This window comes from Centropristis striata, chromosome 13 (genome assembly GCF_030273125.1).
Source record: "Centropristis striata isolate RG_2023a ecotype Rhode Island chromosome 13, C.striata_1.0, whole genome shotgun sequence".
In the NCBI taxonomy this organism is placed as follows: domain Eukaryota; kingdom Metazoa; phylum Chordata; class Actinopteri; order Perciformes; family Serranidae; genus Centropristis; species Centropristis striata.
In genome coordinates, this window is record NC_081529.1 from 23,707,256 (window position 1) to 23,725,774 (window position 18,519).

General features: G+C 38.4%; 2 protein-coding genes across 2 annotated transcripts; both read left to right on the top strand.

Annotated features, from left to right (window-relative positions):
* Positions 1 to 384: 384 nt before the first annotated feature.
* On the top strand, positions 385 to 1,037 carry LOC131983402 (DELTA-sagatoxin-Srs1a-like). Its single transcript, XM_059348121.1, has 2 exons — positions 385 to 536; positions 614 to 1,037. Exons 1-2 carry the CDS (start codon positions 427 to 429, stop codon positions 1,035 to 1,037), a joined length of 534 nt encoding a protein of 177 aa, XP_059204104.1. The 5' UTR covers positions 385 to 426.
* Positions 1,038 to 4,752: 3,715 nt separating this feature from the next.
* On the top strand, positions 4,753 to 5,512 carry LOC131983403 (uncharacterized; the record flags this gene model as incomplete). The annotated part of the gene is made up of 2 exons (XM_059348122.1): positions 4,753 to 4,943; positions 5,021 to 5,512. Coding segments are annotated over 2 exons (612 nt in total), but the record flags the coding sequence as incomplete, so codon positions are not given.
* Between the last annotated feature and the right edge of the window lie 13,007 nt (positions 5,513 to 18,519).

An 18,519-nucleotide genomic window follows, 5' to 3' on the forward strand; every position in this document is an offset into this window, starting at 1 on the left:
TTAAATAAAACTTGCCACTTTATGATCACCAAATGGACAGTTTTATAGCATCAGACCAACCACCTGACTGTGAAAACTGTGGTTGTGGTTTCTTTGTTTTCACTGCAGGATAAACCTGAGTTTTCCAATCATCCACCTGTTGAGAGTGAAATGAGTAAAAGCGTCAGCGGGACGAGTTAAGAGAGGTCACACTTGCAGCCGTTCTTTAGAAGCATTCACTTCAGGTAAGCATACCCTTGTAAGTAGAAATATTGAGATGACAACTTTTGACTCTGCAAAATGAAAAATTTTGGACATATTTCAACTGCTTTCAAACCCAGATAACTTTTCTTTCTGAATATAAATGATGTTTTATGTTGTGTCTGTCTGAACAGGTCGTCCTGTTGCACAGCTCCTTTGCCTGAATCCAAAAAGTTTGCATCCAATATGGAAACAGCATCGCCTGCTTTAGATGTAGGAGATGTCATCCCAACACACCGTCAGTGTTCAATTGAGATAACAAATAAATGCTCTCAATACACACTCTGTAACCCAAGGTAACTAACTGCACTTATTTTTTGGTCTTTAATAGAAATAATAATACAATTTATTAATACTTTTATCCTGTTTCTAGTTATTTCACTGAGAGTGGTAGCTGTGCCAAACCTTTGCCTGATCGCATTGACTCGGAATCATCTGGCAGTGGACTTTTCATCAAGACTCCCAACACTGCTCGTGGAGCTGTCGGCGTCTTCACTTACGATCTCATCAACAAATCTACAAATAAGTCCACTGGGAAAATAGCTGTTATGTTTTCTGTGCCCTATGATTTCAACTTCCACGCAAACTGGTACGCAGTGGGAATCTTTGGTATGTTCAAAGAGTGCAACTATGATCTTTATTATCAGATGTACAACGACACTGACAGCACGTTTGTCAGAAGTAAAGCAGGCCATGGTATCAAACACAGTCACAAAGGATTCACATTCACCGCTACGATGTCAGACACTTATCAACCTGAGATGAAGGTGGAAGTGAGGGGTGATGATGATGAATGAAATAAGAGAATTAAGAAGTGCTAAAATTCTCCTGCTAAACGGAACAATTGTGCATTTCCTTTTATTTCAACTCTTTTTATTGATTTTCCTCATTTTGAACATAAATCATATCAGACACTACAGACACCATACACATTTACAAGTACACGTCTAAAAAAAGTCATATAAGTTGTTGTAAATTAGAAAAAGAAAAAAAAAAAGATTATACCTATATACTGTATGTACCCAAACATGTATACACTCTTCAAAAGTAAAAAATAAAATAAAATAAACAGAGACAGGAATAAAAATAAATAAATAAGAAATAAAATAAAAGTTCTTTCCTTCTATTAAGAGCACTTCTATAACTTGCCCTCAGACTATGTGTTCTGCTTAAAATAATCAATAAATGGTTGCCAAATTCTATAGAACTTTGTTTCCTGATTTTTCAGTAAGAATCTGATTTTCTCCAGCTCCAAATGTCTCATAACATCTGTCATAAGATTTGAATAAGTTGGGGCTGCCTTTTGTTTCCAATTAAGTAATATCAATTTTCGTGCAAGTATACTAGGCTGACAAACGAAACCATATACTATGTTCCATGTTGCTTTTTGTCACATTTGTGCATTTCCAACAATGTTCTGTTTACTTTCCCCACTGCATTTACTCCATTTTCTTTGCATTTCATTCTATAGTTACAATGTAATTCTGATGAATTTATTCTGAGCATAGGGATTCAAGTTTCAGATGGCTGATTTGTTTTACCATATTACTCCACTGCTTGTGTTTTATAGAGCTGTAGAAGAGCACAATGTGAGTGTCATTAAAAAAAATATGTATTTTATTGATTCCACTGTATGATTTCAGCTGTAATGGTGTGTGTAATGCGTTTTGGCTTTATTGGATGATGTAAACTGTGTTATGAGGCCGTACAATTAAAAATGTAAACCTAAGAACCTGTGCCATGAAAAATGTGTCAATACTTTGTCCATAATATTTTAATATAATTTAAATATTTTGTTTTGTTTTGTTCTGTTATTTAACAGAGTAATTACGTGAAGTAAAAGTGAAGTAAAGATATGTGAAGAATGATAAGGAGAGTGTGAGAGATGTCCAATCTCTGTGTGAAGTGGCCATGCTTGTCAGATTGTTAAAAAAAAAAACGTAAACGTAAACGTAAACTGAGCAGCTAGAAAACATTGTTACACAGAGATGCAGAAAAGCAATTTAAAGTGATTTTGCTGCTACTGTTGCTGTAACACAAACAATTTAAAAGTGTCAGCGGCATCTTCTGTGCTAATTGTGAGTTCAAACTCAGGTTCCATCATGCAGGCTGCTGCTTTGCATGTAAGTACTGATATTGCGAGACAACTTTTGACCTCAAGGAGAAATATCAAGTTTTAATATCTCATGCGACAAGATCTTGTTTGGGTTTTGGTACCAGAAGAGGCAGCCGTTTCTTTTAATTCAGGCTACAAAACTAATTCTCTAAGTTCAAGGCAAAAGATTAATTGTTAGGTTTTATAAAAGATGGTTCATAAAGTCAAATAAATGCATGTAAATGAACGGAACCAGTTTATGCAAAAAAACATTATGCACAGAAGTTATGTGACATTCTGTCATTTCAAGTCTCTTTTTAGTTGCAGGTGAAGAGCAAAGTAGCCTGTGACACTTTTGACCCCTGGGCCTGTGCTCCGTAGGCCTTTTCAGTAATCCATCCAGGATTGCCATCATGTGTCATTTCATACCCAGCTGGTGTAAATGTTCCACTACAGTGATCTTAAATGTGAGTGCACAAGTGTCCGATTGTTTTTGCTGGTGAATAAAGGTGCTTTGTGACAGGTAATAGGCTGATTTGATAAGTTTAATGAATCACCAAAGTCAATGTTTATCAAGGATATGCTTTAATACATGTTGTCAAGGCAAGCTTTGTAATCAGTTATACATCAGGAGTGTCTGGGAGGGAAAACCAGAGAGCATGGAGCATTTCAATGCACCTCTGAACGCGTTTCTATCTTATATGCATCTTTCTGTCTGGTATCTGCACGTGTCAACAAGCTAAATTCTTGCATAAGCATTAACATGTAAGGCACGACTGACACCACATGGTACTCAGAAATGTAAAAGCTGTGGCTACATGTGACCTACTGATGCACTAATTAAAAAAGAAGAAACTGAATTTTAATCCAACACTTCCTGGTGTGGTGGAGGTTTATGTGATTTCAAAACGTATGATACAAACTCCTCTAGTGAAGTTGAAGTGGTTGTATTGCTCAGCACCGAAGCAGTTTGGGAAGTGGATTGTAAAGCCATCTTGCAAAGTCACAATGAAATGGTAACTGTTGAATCCAATGATATGAATGAGGTATTTAATGGTGGACAGTTCAAGCTTAACACTTCTTCCCATTTCTATATAAAACATAACAATTTATTCCTTGTTTTACATAGATTTAGCTCTCATAGATCTGTGTGGTCATATCCTGGAATTCAAGAGATTAAAGTTATCAGAAGTACAGTGTCTTCTGTGTGGAGTTTGCATGTTCTCCCCGTGTCCCCCGAGGATCCCCTTACAGGGACCTCTCACAAAAACATGCATTGATCCTGGTCGCTATAGAGCCTCCCTCTGGTTGGTTGGGGCGCCTGATGGGGGGGAGAGGAATCAGTGGGAATAACAGTGTCACACAGGAAAGTGGTCCATTGTTATCCAATGAGTTGAAGATTAACTCATCCAATATTCATTCAAACCTGTGGCACAAAGTAACAAAGCAATGCATTTATTTTTATTATGGCTGCTGATTTTGAAGTTAGATTACAGCAACAGGTCAGTAAGAATTTGCGTCACTGTTGTTTGAATTTTGACTGAGTACTTGCCAGTTTCACTCTGTGAATTACAATCGGTCGTCGGCTCTTCCTATTGGCTGCCTTGTTGTAAAAGCAAATGGGCGGGTTTCTACCAAAAGCTTATAACAGATCGAACTAAATTATTAGCAGAACAAGCTCCGATATTGAAGTTCGATTAAAGCAACAGGTCAGTAAGAATTTGTGGCACATTTGGTTGAGTTTCACTAGTGTTGTAGTGAAGTATTGTGCTTTCTTTGAATTAAATTGTAAAAAGTAGAAGTTTAGCTAAACCTGTAAGTTAATGGGGATTCATTTTATATTGTCACTGTAAACAATTTTATTTGTTCTTAAACGAGACTATTGCAGTATTGGAGATTTTTTTTATTTCCATAATTATTTTTCTATTTTTTTGTTTACACAGAATTTTTTTTAAACACTTGCCACTATATGATCACCAAATGGACAGTTTTATAGCATCAGACCAACCACCTGACTGTGAAAACTGTGGTTGTGGTTTCTTTGTTTTCACTGCAGGATAAACCTGAGTTTTCCAATCATCCACCTGGTGAGAGTGAAATGAGTAAAAGCGACAGCGGGACGAGTTAAGAGAGGTCACACTTCCAGCCGTTCTTTAGAAGCATTCACTTCAAGTAAGCATACCCTTGTAAGTAGAAATATTGAGATGACAACTTATGACTCTGCAAAATGAAAAAATTTTGGGCATATTTTAACTGCTTTCAAACCCAGATAACTTTTCTTTCTGAACATAAATGAAGGCTTTGTTTTATGTTCTGTCTGTCTGAACAGGTCGTCCTGTTGCACAGCTCCTTTGCCTGAATCCAAAAAGTTTGCATCCAATATGGAAACAGCATCGCCTGCTTTAGATGTAGGAGATGTCATCACAACAGAATCGCTTGATTTAGATGTCGAAGATGTCATCAAAACAGCATCGCTTGATTTAGATGTCGGAGATGTCATCAAAACAGCATCGCGTGCTTTAAACGTAACAAAAGTCATCCCAACACACCGTCAGTGTTCAATTGAGATTACAAATAAATGCTCACAATACACACTCTCTAACCCAAGGTAACTAACTGCACTTATTTTTTGTTCTTTAATATAATTAATAATACAATTTATTAATACTTTTATCCTGTTTCTAGTTATTACACTGAGAGTGGTAGCTGTGCCAAACCTTTGCCTTATCACATTGACTCGGATTCATCCAGCAGTGGACTTTTCATCAAGACTCCCTACGCTACTTCTGGAGCTGTCGGTGTCTTCACTTACGATATCATCAACAAATCTACAAATAAGTCCACTGAGAAAATAGCTGTAATGTTTTCTGTGCCCTTTGATTTCAACATCTACTCAATATGGTACGCAGTGGGAATCTTTGATATGAGCAAAGAGTGCAACCGTGATCTTTATAATCAGATGTACTACAAAACTGACAGCACGTTTGTCAGAAGTAAAGCAGCCCACGGTATCAAACACAGTCACAAAGGAGTTACCATCATGGCTACGATGGTAGACTCTTACCAACCTGTGATGATGGTGGAAGTGAGGGATGATGATGAATGAAATAAGAGAATTAAGAAGTGCTAAAATTCTCCTGATAAATGGAACATTTGTGCATTTCCAACAATGTCCTGTTTCTTTCCCCACTGCATTTACTCCATTTTCTTTGTATTTCATAATATAGTTACAGTGTAATTCTGAAAATTCATAAAAAAATTAATTAAAAAAAAGAAAGATGTATTTTATTGATTCCACTGTATGATTTCAGCTGTAATGGTGTGTGTAATGCGTTTTGGCGTTATTGGATGATGTAAACTGTGTTATGAGGCCGTATAATTAAAAATGTACCATGGAAAATGTTTCATTATTTTGTCCATAATATTTTAATCTAATTCAAATATTTTGTTTTGTTGTGTAGTTAGAATATTTAACAGAGTAATGATGTGAAGTAAAAGTGAATTAAAGATGTGTGAAGAATGATAAGGAGAGTGTGAGAGATGGCCAATCTCTGTGTGAAGTGGCCATGCTTGTCGGATTGCAACTAGCTTTTAAAAAACAAAGACTGGATGAGCATAAAGGCCGTACAGAAGAACTTAATCACATGTTGAGGGAAGCAAGGAAAAACACAAGGACATTATTAAACAGAATTTTACCTCCATGAACTCTAAAATGCTATGGGACTATATGAAGGCTGCCACTTATGTGTTCAACCGCCCAAAACGTCTCATAATAAATAATGAACTTGAAATGGCAAATGAGCTTAATGATTTTTTCCTAAGATTTGATAAACAGGATTTCTCTTCTGAATGTAATAATGTACTACAGTCTATTCCAACTGATGCCTACCCAAAACTAGTAGTTGATCCTCTCAAAATACAGGCATTAGTCAACCGGGTATGTAAGAGTAAATCCACAGGCCCTGATGGTATCTCAGCTCTTCTCCTAAAGATGTTTGCAGAAGAACTAACTCCAGCATGGTGCCCCATTTTCCAATCATCTATAGATTTACATAAGATAAGATTTAGATTTAAGTCCCTGTCATCTGGGAAAAAGTCTACCATTATTCCCATACCAAAAAAAACCTGCCCCACAGAAAATAATGATCACAGACTGGTGGCATTGACCTCAATTGGCATGAAGTGCTTTGAAAAATACATGGAGATAAAGCTAAAAGCAGAGATTGGGCTTAAAATAGACCCACAACAATTTGGTTACAGGCAAGGGAGAGGCACCGATGATGCAATCACTGGCATCACCCACCTTACCCTTAAGCATCTCGAAGCCCCTGGGGCCTATGCGTGCCTTTTGTTCATTGATTTTAGTTTCGCTTTTAATTCACTTGAACCATACCTTTTAATTAAAAAAAAAAATGAACCAGATGAGTGTAAGCCCCTTCATCATTAAATGGTTCCACTCGTTTTTAACTCAGAGAACTCAGAATGTCAGAGTTAAATAGAAAATTTCCTCTGGGGAAATTCTGAAAGGGCCAAGGGGGCTACTGCCTGTGTGTGTACACTATGATGAGATTCTTCAGAGATTTCAAACAACTAATACTAGTAATGTTATGATACTACATTATATACAAGGAGCACACCTACAACAAGCACTCCTTTTCAAGTATTTATTAATACAGCAGCCTATGCCCTTTAACCTCAAAATGTGTGTGTGTGAAACATGTGTATATGGAGGAGTGTGCGTGCTTACGCGCACATTTGTGTGCGTGTGTGTGTGTGTGTGTAACTAAAATCACATAAAGTTACCTGTGTGTGTGTGTGTGTGTGTGTGTGTGTGTGTGAAGCATGTGTATCTGGAGGTGTGTGTGTGTGTAACTAAAATCACATAAAGGTATCTGTGTGTGTGTGTGTGTGTGTATCTGTAACTGTAATCACATAAAGTGACCTGTGTGTGTGTGCGCATGCGAAAAAAAGAAAAACCATAATACCTATCATTGATCCGACTTCACTTTGAGCGTATGATTTTGTGAAGAAAAATGAAGAAATAGCTTTGTAAGAGCGATCTGAAAACCTGTTAAATATGCTTTTCGACAGAAATCTTCCTGCGTTTTTAATATGGGAGCCTATGGGACTGTTGGTGCGTGTTGGTGGTGCATCTGTGCGTCCTACGCCCAAACTATAACTCGGACTGCTTTACCAGAGGATTGTGAGTGAGAAGACAAATTTTCCTACGTTTCTATGTATAAATTATTTCTGGAGAGTGGAATTTGCGGCCTGGAGCGCAGTTTTCAAATGTATTTTTTGACAATTTTTTCTCTTCCTCTACACTGCAGCGATGATGTCACACACTCTGACACGAACATTCCATGCAATACACACCCATAATAATCTCAGAATTTCTCCAAAAATGATCATGGTCATTGAACAGGGATTGATAAAAAACTATATGACCTATCGAAATGTGGATTAATACACCAATACACAAGACTTGTGTCTACTGTTTAAAGTTTTAATGGAGTCTCAAGGTTAAATTAGGCCGGAGAAGTAGACGTTTAAAAATCTCCAATTATTGTTTTTCGCTCATTTTTTTTCGGCCGTCCCATTGACTTTAATGCAAAATGTCTTACATCGCGAAAAATTTGTATTCTGTATGCATGTTTTGATATATAATTTAATAGAGACTAGTAGCGGGACGAAATTGTGTCCGGAAGAGGAAGAAGAAAAAATCCACAGTATAACAATAGTGCTCGGTGTGATTGCCCCGTGGCCCTAATTACACATTCTCTGGCTATAAAGTCATCAGTACAGGTGCACCCCAAGGCTGTCAGTTCACCAGCGCTTTTTACGCTGTATACAAATGACTGCATTCCGCAGCCACTCAGAAAACTTTATTTTTAAGTTCTCAGACGACACTGCCATCCTGAGCCTGCAGCACCAACACACTGCCCCTTCATCATATTTTTACAGAATTACAGAGCTTTGTTCAGTGGTGTGATGAAAACCACCTCAGCATAAACGTCAAAAAGACAGAGGAGATGGCGCTCGACCCTAAAGCCATAGGGGACCATATTCCACTGTGCATCCATGGGGGAACAATCAACCAAATCAGCTCTTATAGGTATCTTGGCGTCCATCTCGATAACTGTTTCAGTTGGCAGGTTCATGTTGATTTCCTGTGCGCTCGTCTCCAGCAAAGACTGTACTTCCTGCGTAGACTCGGGGTGTTTGGTGTCAACCAGAGAGCTATGTTCTTATTTCCCGCATTTTAATGCCGACTCTGCCACTAAATTCAGGAATTGTTTTACCCACTCTGTAACTCTTTCTCAAAACCCAGATGAACTATTAACCTCTTTTAACAGTCACTGTCAGTCCGCTTTCGATCTTATTGCTCCAATCAAAACAAGAGAGCGGAAAACAATCATCTTCCCCTGGCTAAATGAGTACACCCGGTCACCAGCTATCCACATCGATCTCAAGATCCATATGGCAACTTACCAGGCTGCAGTAAAGGAGGCAAGATAATCATATTTTGCAGACATAATATCCAAAAATAACCATAACTCTAAAATCTTATTTAAGACGATTAATACTGCCCTTAACGGCCCATCCAGTACAGACCTTGATCCTGATCATGCTGAGAAATTTGCCACCCACTTCATCAGTAACTGGGGATTTCCACCAGGTGCGTTACAGCAGCAGCACGTCTCCACCTCGGTTTTGCTGCGTCTTCTGCCCAGCGTCAATTCACACGGGGCGCGTTACAGCAGCGTCACGTCAGCTTAGCGAGCCGGTCGTATACACGCGAGAAAACGCGATAATCCTGACCATAACGGAGACCGCAAGATCCCGTGATAAACTCTAAACTCTATTTATACAGTCTATGGATAAACTGTGTGTATAAAGTAAACAACAACAACAACCAACTTACTTTGCTTCTCTGACGTGAAAGATATGTAGATCTGACCATCTATCCTTATAAAAACAATGTGTTATGTCATAAATGATTGTATGATGTTCCACTTCAACAATAAGTCTCTTGTCGTCCGTGTCGCCGGTCCTCTGAGACCCTTTGATTGATTGATTGCTGATCTGGTGCCCCGGTCATAACATAATGTTGATGTGAAGTAGTTTTAGGCTGCATGAACTGCGTATTGTGTTTTATTTTGAAAGGGGCGGAAGTGTTTTATGCTGATTCTGAGTCGGACTTCCTGTCTGGTGCGATCTGCTCTGTTGAGATTCATGCGATTTGGCAGCGTCTCGCGGAGAAATAGAAGTCCTACCTAATGCTCGCGTAGAGACGCTGACGTGACGCTGCTGTAACGTGACGCTGCTGTAACGTTACACAGCGCGCCCGGTGGAAATGCTCTCATTGATTACATGTACGCGACGCTGACGTGACGCTGCAGTAACGCGCCCGGTGGAAATCAGGAGTAAGATTGAGAACATCCAGTCACAAATTTCTCCTGATCCTCGTCGTCTTCCCACCTCAAGCAATAATCTGGCCTCCTTTACGCAAACGACTCCTAAAGCACTAAATAAATTAATCTCCCGAATTAAATCCTCTACCTGTGTTTTAGATACTGTCCCTACAAAATTTTGAGGTATTCCACATTGTTGGTCCTTTGATTTTATTGATTATTAACAGTTCTCTGACTTCTGGCATTTTTCCTAACGGTTTTAAGCATGCGATCATTCATCCTTTACTCAAAAAACCGAACCTACACCCTCTACTGCTCGATAATTACAGACCCATTTCCAAATTATATTTTTTATCCAAGGTGTTGGAGAAGACCATGTCTGCACAATTGATTGCTTTTATGAATAATAATAATAATATTTTTAGCAGCTTTCAGTCTGATTTTAAAGCTCGCCGCAGCACAGAGACGGCTAAAGTAACCAACGACCTACTTTTAACAGCTGATAGAGGTGACTGCTCAGTCCTTGTGCTTTTAGATTTAAGCTCTGCCTTCGACACAGTTGACCACCGTATTCTACTACGTTGTCTAAAAACATCTGTAGGTATAGAGGGTACTGCACTTAACCTGCTTGAGTCGTACCTCAAGAATAGAACCTTCGCAGTGGTTGTGGGTACTCACTGCTCTTCCACTGCTCCTTTTAACTGTGGTGGTCCATTCTTGGACCGCTGTTATTCTCCATATACATGCTTCCTCTCAGCCAGTTAATTCAACATCACGGCGTCTCCCATCATTGCTATGCTGACGACACTCAACTATATGTCCCCCTCCAGCATTGCAACTCTGCCAAACTTGACAATCTTCTGAGTTGTCTCAAGGATGTGAAGAGCTGTATGTCACAAAACTTTTTAAAACTCAATGAAAATAAAACTGACATCATTGCCTTTGGTCCAAAAAAATCATCCAACCTGCTTCAAAGCCAACTTTGAAGCAGGCTGCTAAAAACCTGGGTGTTATGTTTGATGCTGAGCTTTGTTCTGATGCGCAAGTAAAAAGCACTGTTAAAAACATTTCCAAAATAAGATCTTTTTTATCCCATTCTGACTTACACAAGGTTTTACATGCTTTTATCTTCTTTCGCCTGGACTACTGCAATGGACTGTATACTGGAATCAGTCAGAGCTCCCTCCACAAACTCCAACTGGTGCAGAACGCTGCTGCCCGAATTTTAACAGGAACCAAAAAATATCACCACATAACTCCAGTTTTAGCAGCTTTGCACTGGCTACCCATTTTATTCAGAATTGATTTTAAAATTATTTTACTCACGTTTAAAGCTTTAAATGGCCTTGCCCCTATTTATATCGCTGATCTTCTGGTCCCCTATGTCCCAATGCGTACATTAAGATCTGTGGATGGGGCTCTACTGATGGTCCCTGGATCCCGGCTGGTGACCAAGGGTGACCGGGCATTTGCTGTTAGGGCCCCGAGTCTCTGGAACTCTCTACCCCCTTGAGGTCAGACAGGCTTCATCACTAGCCTCTTTTAAATCCCTACTGAAAACTTTCTTTTATCGCAAAGCCTTTTTAACTACTTAATCTCTTGGTTGTTTTCTCCCCCAGCTCGTGCCACTTTCTATGTTTTGACATTTGTGATTCCAACTTGTCTGCATTGCACTCTACTTTGCTTTGTTGTTTTAATGTAATTTCTGTCTTACACTATGTTTTTATCTCTTGCCTGTAAAGCACTTTGTAACTTTGTTAAGAAAAGTGCTATACAAATAAAGTTTATTATTATTATATTATTATTATTATTTTATCAGGCGGTGTTAGAGAGTATTCTGAGGTATGGTATGAAGGTGATGGGGAGGTCTGAAAAGCTCCCCATGCAGTCCCCACTTGCAGGCTGAACCGTTTTAGGAATTAATTTGTGCCCACCTCAATTAAGATCCGAAATGCCCCCAGTACAAAACAAACTGTGCAATTGTACTATTGATCATGACCCGTGGTATAATACAGTGGGCAAGGGAGGGTTTGGACGTGTGTGTGTGTGTGTGTGTGTGTGTGTGCATCGCACTGTTTCTTGTATACTGTGTATATGTTATGTGGCCTGTGGCCTATATGTATGTATTGTCTGTACCTGTACTTTTATTACTGTGAAGCAGCTTTATATGACAGCATTGGAGTCAAGACAAATTTCCTTCCAAGGACAATAAAGTGTATCTTATCTTATCTTAACACAAACAATTTAAAAGTGGCAGCGGCATCTTCTGTGCTAATCAGGTTCCATCATGCTGGCTGCTGCTCTGCACGTAAGTACTGATAATGCGAGACAACTTTTGACCTCAAGGAGAAATATCAAGTTTTACTATCTCATGGGACTAGATCTCGTTGGGTACCAAAAGAGGCAGCCGTTAATTTCAAATCAGGCTACAAAACTACTTCTCTAAGTTCAAGGCAAAAAGTTAATTGTTAGGTGTTATAAAAGATGGTTCATAAAGTCAAATAAATGCATGTAAATTAACGTAACCAGTGGAAGTGACATAGTCATGTTGCTTATGCAAAAAAACATTATGCACAGAAGTTATGTGACATGTTCAGTCCCCTGGATGAAAGTCTGGGATTTGTTTGACCCACCAGACCTAAAAGTGCATTTTAAAGCTTTATTCATGGGGCGGCGGTGGTTCAATCCCTGACCGTGGCAGCCTACATGTCGAAGTATCCTTGAGCAAGATACTGAATCCCAAATTGCTCCCTATGCTGCGTTAATCGGTGTGAGAATGAATTCCCAATGGTGGCAGGTGGCACAGTTTAGGGTAGCCTCTGCCACCTGTATGAATGTGTGTGTGAACGGGTGTAAAGCGCTTTGAGTGGTCGCAAACCGACTAGAAAATCGCTATAAAAGTGCAGGTCTATTTACCATTCTGTGTTTCCATCCTTTACACTCCATAACAACCTTGGCATCGTTCAAAACTACTACGCCCTTTTGCGGGCGTCGCCAACAACACAACCTTCTTATCTTTCTAAAAGTTGAAGCATGTCCTTACTTTCCCATAATTATGGGAATGATAACAGCCATTCATTCATGTGATAACATCCCAATCAGGTCTACTTCTGACCTTGAACCTGTAATCATTATCTGTAAAACAATTCATATAGTTTATGCATTTAATAATACCCTACTGATATTTGCACCAGGATTTCATGTACTGTGATTAAGTGATGATTCTTAGTGTTGTCTGCATTTATATAACAAAAAAGAATATAATATAAAATGTCATTTCATAAAACAGTATGTCATGTGTTGTTGTGATCTAACCACAGGTGAATCATGGGTTCATTTGTGGATTTTAACATTTTTGGACTAAAATGCAACAGCATTCTGATTCAACTCACAAAATGGCATTTCACCTCCATTTTGAGTTAGGTAGGAAAATCTTTCCCAGGATGCCTTACATTTACAACACCTACAGATCACATTATTAGTCAAGAGACCTGTGTGTGTTTTTAAGTATATCTGTTGTGATATCCGTGTAGCTACCTCATTCGAAGTTGTATGTTAATCTTGCTTTATACGGACAGTCAGTCTTATATGCAACTAACTTTACTAACCTTTGATTTGCTCACACACTGATTTACACATAATATACTTCAAATTGGCTGTAACAAAGACGCAGTTTTGCAGAGCAGCACACGGCCGGTAACAAGTAACACTTCCCTCTCCTTTGTAAGCCTACATTAGATTAGACTCTTGGTAGAACTCTTTACTCCATAGATGTGTGCTTTTATTTGTTTTAGTTGTTATTTAGAATAAATACCTTTTGATTACAAATGCTGTCTATTTAATGTTGTACACTGTGAACGATTTGCCATCCTCTTCTGTGACAAGAATTCACAATTCCTTCAACCACTACTAAATATGGTAATTTTATTGTAATTTTTTTCATAATTATTAATCAGTGTTCCAAATTGAGAGTTTAGTAACTTTATGAGACTGATTTAGGTGAATTGGCTATATTTTTTTCTGTTTTACAGAGTGGTGCCCCGAATGACTTAGAGCTAATCAAGTGATATCATTTCTTATAATTAATAATTATTTATGATAATTATTAATAATTCTGATAGCCATCTAAGCACACTTTTGAACTGTGAGATCCACTGGGACAAAAAATCAGCCCTGGCATTTTTGCCCCGACCGGCCCACCACAACTGATAACTCACCAAGTATCTTAGTGCTCTCCTAACCATGTAGATATCTGAACTATATAACTCTACACTACATTTAGGCTACATATGATGGCCCTCATCCTAGAGTGTCAAAACACAAGAAGTCAGAATAGATAACTTTCACATTTTAATATAAATGCAATAACATGCAGCACAACAAAGCAAGATAATAGGCCTGCAGGAAAAAAATGAAAGAACACACAGTACTGTAAAAGTACAGTGGAAACTCCATGCTCACTTTAAAATGGTGTTCTACTAATGCTCAAGAAACAAATGTTTACATATCTAAAAAAGATCCCTTTGGGTGTGCAAATTAGCCTGCAGAGACAGAAATGTCCTACTAGTACATTTAACACTGTCACACTAATATCATAATTTCCACATCCAGCTGCTCGTCTGTTTATCAACTACAAACCTATCAACAACTGATCAAGCTAGCACAGGCAACAGCAAATCAGCTTCAAACACTAACAGAACTGACCAACATGAAATTATGACGAGGCACTAGAATGTTAAACTGGCAACAACAGCTAGCCTAGCATGTTAAACTGGCAACAACAGCTAGCCTAGCATGTTGCTGTGCCAGTCAATGAACTTCAACCAATTAAGTCATTAAGTTAAAGTCCATAACTGTTAAACTTCATTAAAAGTTCAGACGTGCCAAACATAGTGGAGGCAGCAGAAACTGTGCTCTTGCCCCATGGCTGCGTGCGCACCCGTTACTGTTTGTAAACAAGACACCGATACACGATACATTGATGATGTAGCTAGCAAACTACACTGTGTTCAAAAAGCTAGCAAGCTAACAAAATAAAGTTATTCACCTGACTTCATGATATTTGAGTCAGGCAGAGAAATATGTATCGCTTCTTACCGCATGTTGCCGGGTGCTGCCATCTTTCCACCTCTCTCTCATAGACTCCTACAGGTTAATTCCTCCATCATCACCTGGCGGCGCCATTTCAGATAGTTTAGCGCATTTTACAGCATCTGCCCGAAGGGCTTGTCGTTTGTTTTCCTCTTAATTTCTCCGCTACTTCGTTTCTCTTACATTTTTATTTTCTGGCTGTGCCGTGACTGATTGGTTGATTGACAGCCGATGGACCCAAGGAGGCGGGCTCTCCACCCTCCCTCTACCTGATTTTTATTGACCATTGGCCAATGAGACTGCCGGGCCGTGACATGCTGGCTGATTGACAGCAGCAGGGGCCAAGGAGGAGGGGGCCTTGGCCTTCGGCCCTCCCTCTACCTGTTTTATTGGCCATTGGGCAATCAGTCAACCAAAAAATATATTAAATAAAAAATATTTTTTGTTTTGTTTTGTTTTTTTTCAAGTCGTTCGGCCCAAAAGTGTTGCCGGCCCACCGGGCATTTGCCCAGTATGCCAGATGGCCAGTCCAGCCCTGCTGGTGAATAAAGGTGCTTTGTGACAGGGCTGGTATGTTTTAATACAGTGATTCCCAACCGGGGGGGCCCGACCCCCCCAGGACTGCGGTCAAGTGAGCCGTCATTCGCTTCTCTGTAGTCAAGCTAGCCGTCCCTATATAATGTAGTGCGCCCGTATTGTGATATTTACGGTAAATTCACTGAAACTGCTCCAAGCGAGCTGAGGTGAAGTATAAACACTTAACTGTCATTCTTTATCACCTTTTTTCAGTATAAACTCTTACCAGCAGAGAGGAGATGAAGTATTAACGTTACGTCAACACAACATGTGAAATAATCAAATTGCGTTGTGCCGAAAATGTATTTGTTGTGTGCACATGCGGTTTTCAGTTTTCGGAATAAAGTGTTACACAACCAGGCCCTAATATCAGATGACTATGGAAATACGATTAATTGCATGATATTCACAGAACTGTTCACTTTATTTTGTAAAACGCCTTTATATATAGACTGTACAGTAAAATATTACATTATATTAAAATTAATTAAAATTAAACTGTCTGTTTCCAGTCATTCGGCAAAGTCACAATGAAATGGTAACTGGTGAATCCAATGATGAGCGAGATGGTAGATGGTAGAGAGGTATTTAATGGTGGAAAGTTCAAACTTAACACTTCTTCCCACTTCTATATGAAATAGGAGTGTGACGATACTCTCAGCTCACGAGACGAGACGAGACACGATATTGGGTTCACGAGAACGAGACGAGATTTTAAGAACTACAATGACAAAATATATGACTGGACCAACAGACTTTTATTTAAACGAGTTGCACATGCATTTTGAAATGTTTTATTATAACTCTTTACATGCATGATGTAAGCATGAACTTTAAATAAACTTCCACAAATTGAAACTAAATCTAAAATTGATAAATGTTCAAATAAGATAAATAAAAAAATAAAAAATAACAATTTATTACTTGTTTTACATAGATTTAACTCTCATAGATCTGTGTGGTCATATCTTGGAATTCAAGAGATTAAAGTTATCAGAAGTACAGTGAAGCACAGGAAAGTTGTCCATTGTTATCCAATGAGTTGAAGATTAACTCATTCTTGCTTCCTCATCAGGTCCAATATTCAGTTAAACCTGTGGCACAAAGCAGCAAAACGATGCATTACTTTTTAATATGGCTGCTGATTTTGAAGTTAGATTACAGCAACAGGTCAATAAGAATTTGCGTTGTTTGAATTTCGACTGAGTACTTGCCAGTTTCACTCTGTGAATTACAATCGGTCGTCGGCTCTTCCTATTGGCTGCCTTGTTGTAAAAGCAAATGGGCGGGTTTCTACCAAAAGTTTATAACAGATCAAACTAAATTATCAGCAGAACAAGCTCCGATATTGAGGTTAGATTAAAGCAACAGGTCAGTAAGAATTTGTGGAACATTTGGTTGAGTTTCATTTGGATTAGTGTTGTAGTGAAGTATTGTGCTTTCTTTGAATTAAAGTGTAAAACTAGAAGTTTAGCTAAACCTGTAAGGTAATGGTGATTTATTTTATATTGTCACTGTAAACTATTTTATTTGTTGTTAAACGAGACTTTTGCAGTATTGGAGATTTTTTATATATTTAATTATTTTTCAACTTTTTTGTTTACACAGATTTTTTAAAAATAATACTTGCCACTATATGATCACCAAATGGACAGCCACCTGACAACCACCTGACTGTGAAAACAGTAGTTATGGTTTCTTTGTTTTCACTGCAAGATAAACCTGAGTTTTCCAATCATCCACCTGTTGAGAGTGAAATGAGACAGCAGGATGAGTTAAGAGAGGTCACACTTGCCCAGATAACTTTTCTTTCTGAACACAAATGAAGGCTTTGTTTTGTGTTCTGTCTGTCTGAACAGGTCGTCTTGTTGCACAGCTCCTTTGCCTGAATCCAAAAAGTTTGTATCCAATATGGAAGCAGCAGTCATTGCTATAAATGTAGCAAAAGTCATCCCAACACATCGTCAGTGTTCAATTGAGATTACAAATAAATGCTCTCACTACAAACTTGATAACCCAAGGTAACTAACTGCACTTACTTTTTGTTCTTTAATAGAATTAATAATACAATTTATTAATACTTTTATCCTGTTTCTAGTTATTACACTGAGAGTGGTCGCTGCGCCAAACCTTTGCCTTATCACATTGACTCGGATTCATCCAGCAGTGGACTTTTCATCAAGACTTCCCACGCTACTTCTGGAGCTGTCGGTGTCTTCACTTACGATATCATCAACAAATCTACAAATAAGTCCACTGGGAAAATAGCTGTTATGTTTTCTGTGCCCTTTGATTTCAACATCTACTCAATATGGTACGCAGTGGGAATCTTTGATATGAGCAAAGAGTGCAACTCGTGATCTTTATAATCAGATGTACAACGACACTGATAGCACGTTTGTCAGAAGTAAACCAACCCACGGTATCAAACACAGTCACAAAGGAGTCACCATCATGGCTACGATGGCAAACTCTTACCAACCTGTGATGATGGTGGAAGTGAGGGATGATGATGAATGAAATAGGAGAATTAAGAAGTGCTAAAATTCTCCTGATAAATGGAACATTTGTGCATTTCCAACAATGTTCTGTTTCTTTCCCCAGTGCATTTACTCCATTTTCTTTGTATTTCATAATATAGTTACAGTGTAATTCTGAAAAAAAATCATTAAAAAAAGAAAGATGTATTTTATTGATTCCACTGTATGATTTCAGCTGTAATGGTGTGTGTAATGCGTTTTTGGCGTTATTGGATGATGTAAACTGTGTTATGAGGCTGTACAATTAAAAATGTAAACCTAAGAACCTGTGCGATGAAACATGTTTCAATACTTTGCCCATAATATTTTAATATAATTTAAATATTTTGTTTTGTTGTGTAGTTAGAATATTTTGTGAGTAATTATGTGAAGTAAAAGTGAAGTAAAGATGTGTGAAGAATGATAAGGAGAGGTGTGAGAGATGTCCAATCTCTGTGTGAAGTGGCCATGCTTGTCGGATTGTAAAAAAAAAACAACGTAATTAATTAATTAAGTTACAAAGACTACAAAAGTTATTGGTTTTAGCCAGTCCAAATCTGTTGTCAGAAAAGTGTGGTGGCAA

Coding starts and splice junctions, on each gene's coding strand:
- LOC131983402 (XM_059348121.1), top strand. CDS start 427: ATGGAAACAGCATCGCCTGCTTTAGATGTAGGAGATGTCATCCCAACA. Junction 537..613: donor TACACACTCTGTAACCCAAG/GTAACTAACTGC, acceptor TCCTGTTTCTAG/TTATTTCACTGAGAGTGGTA.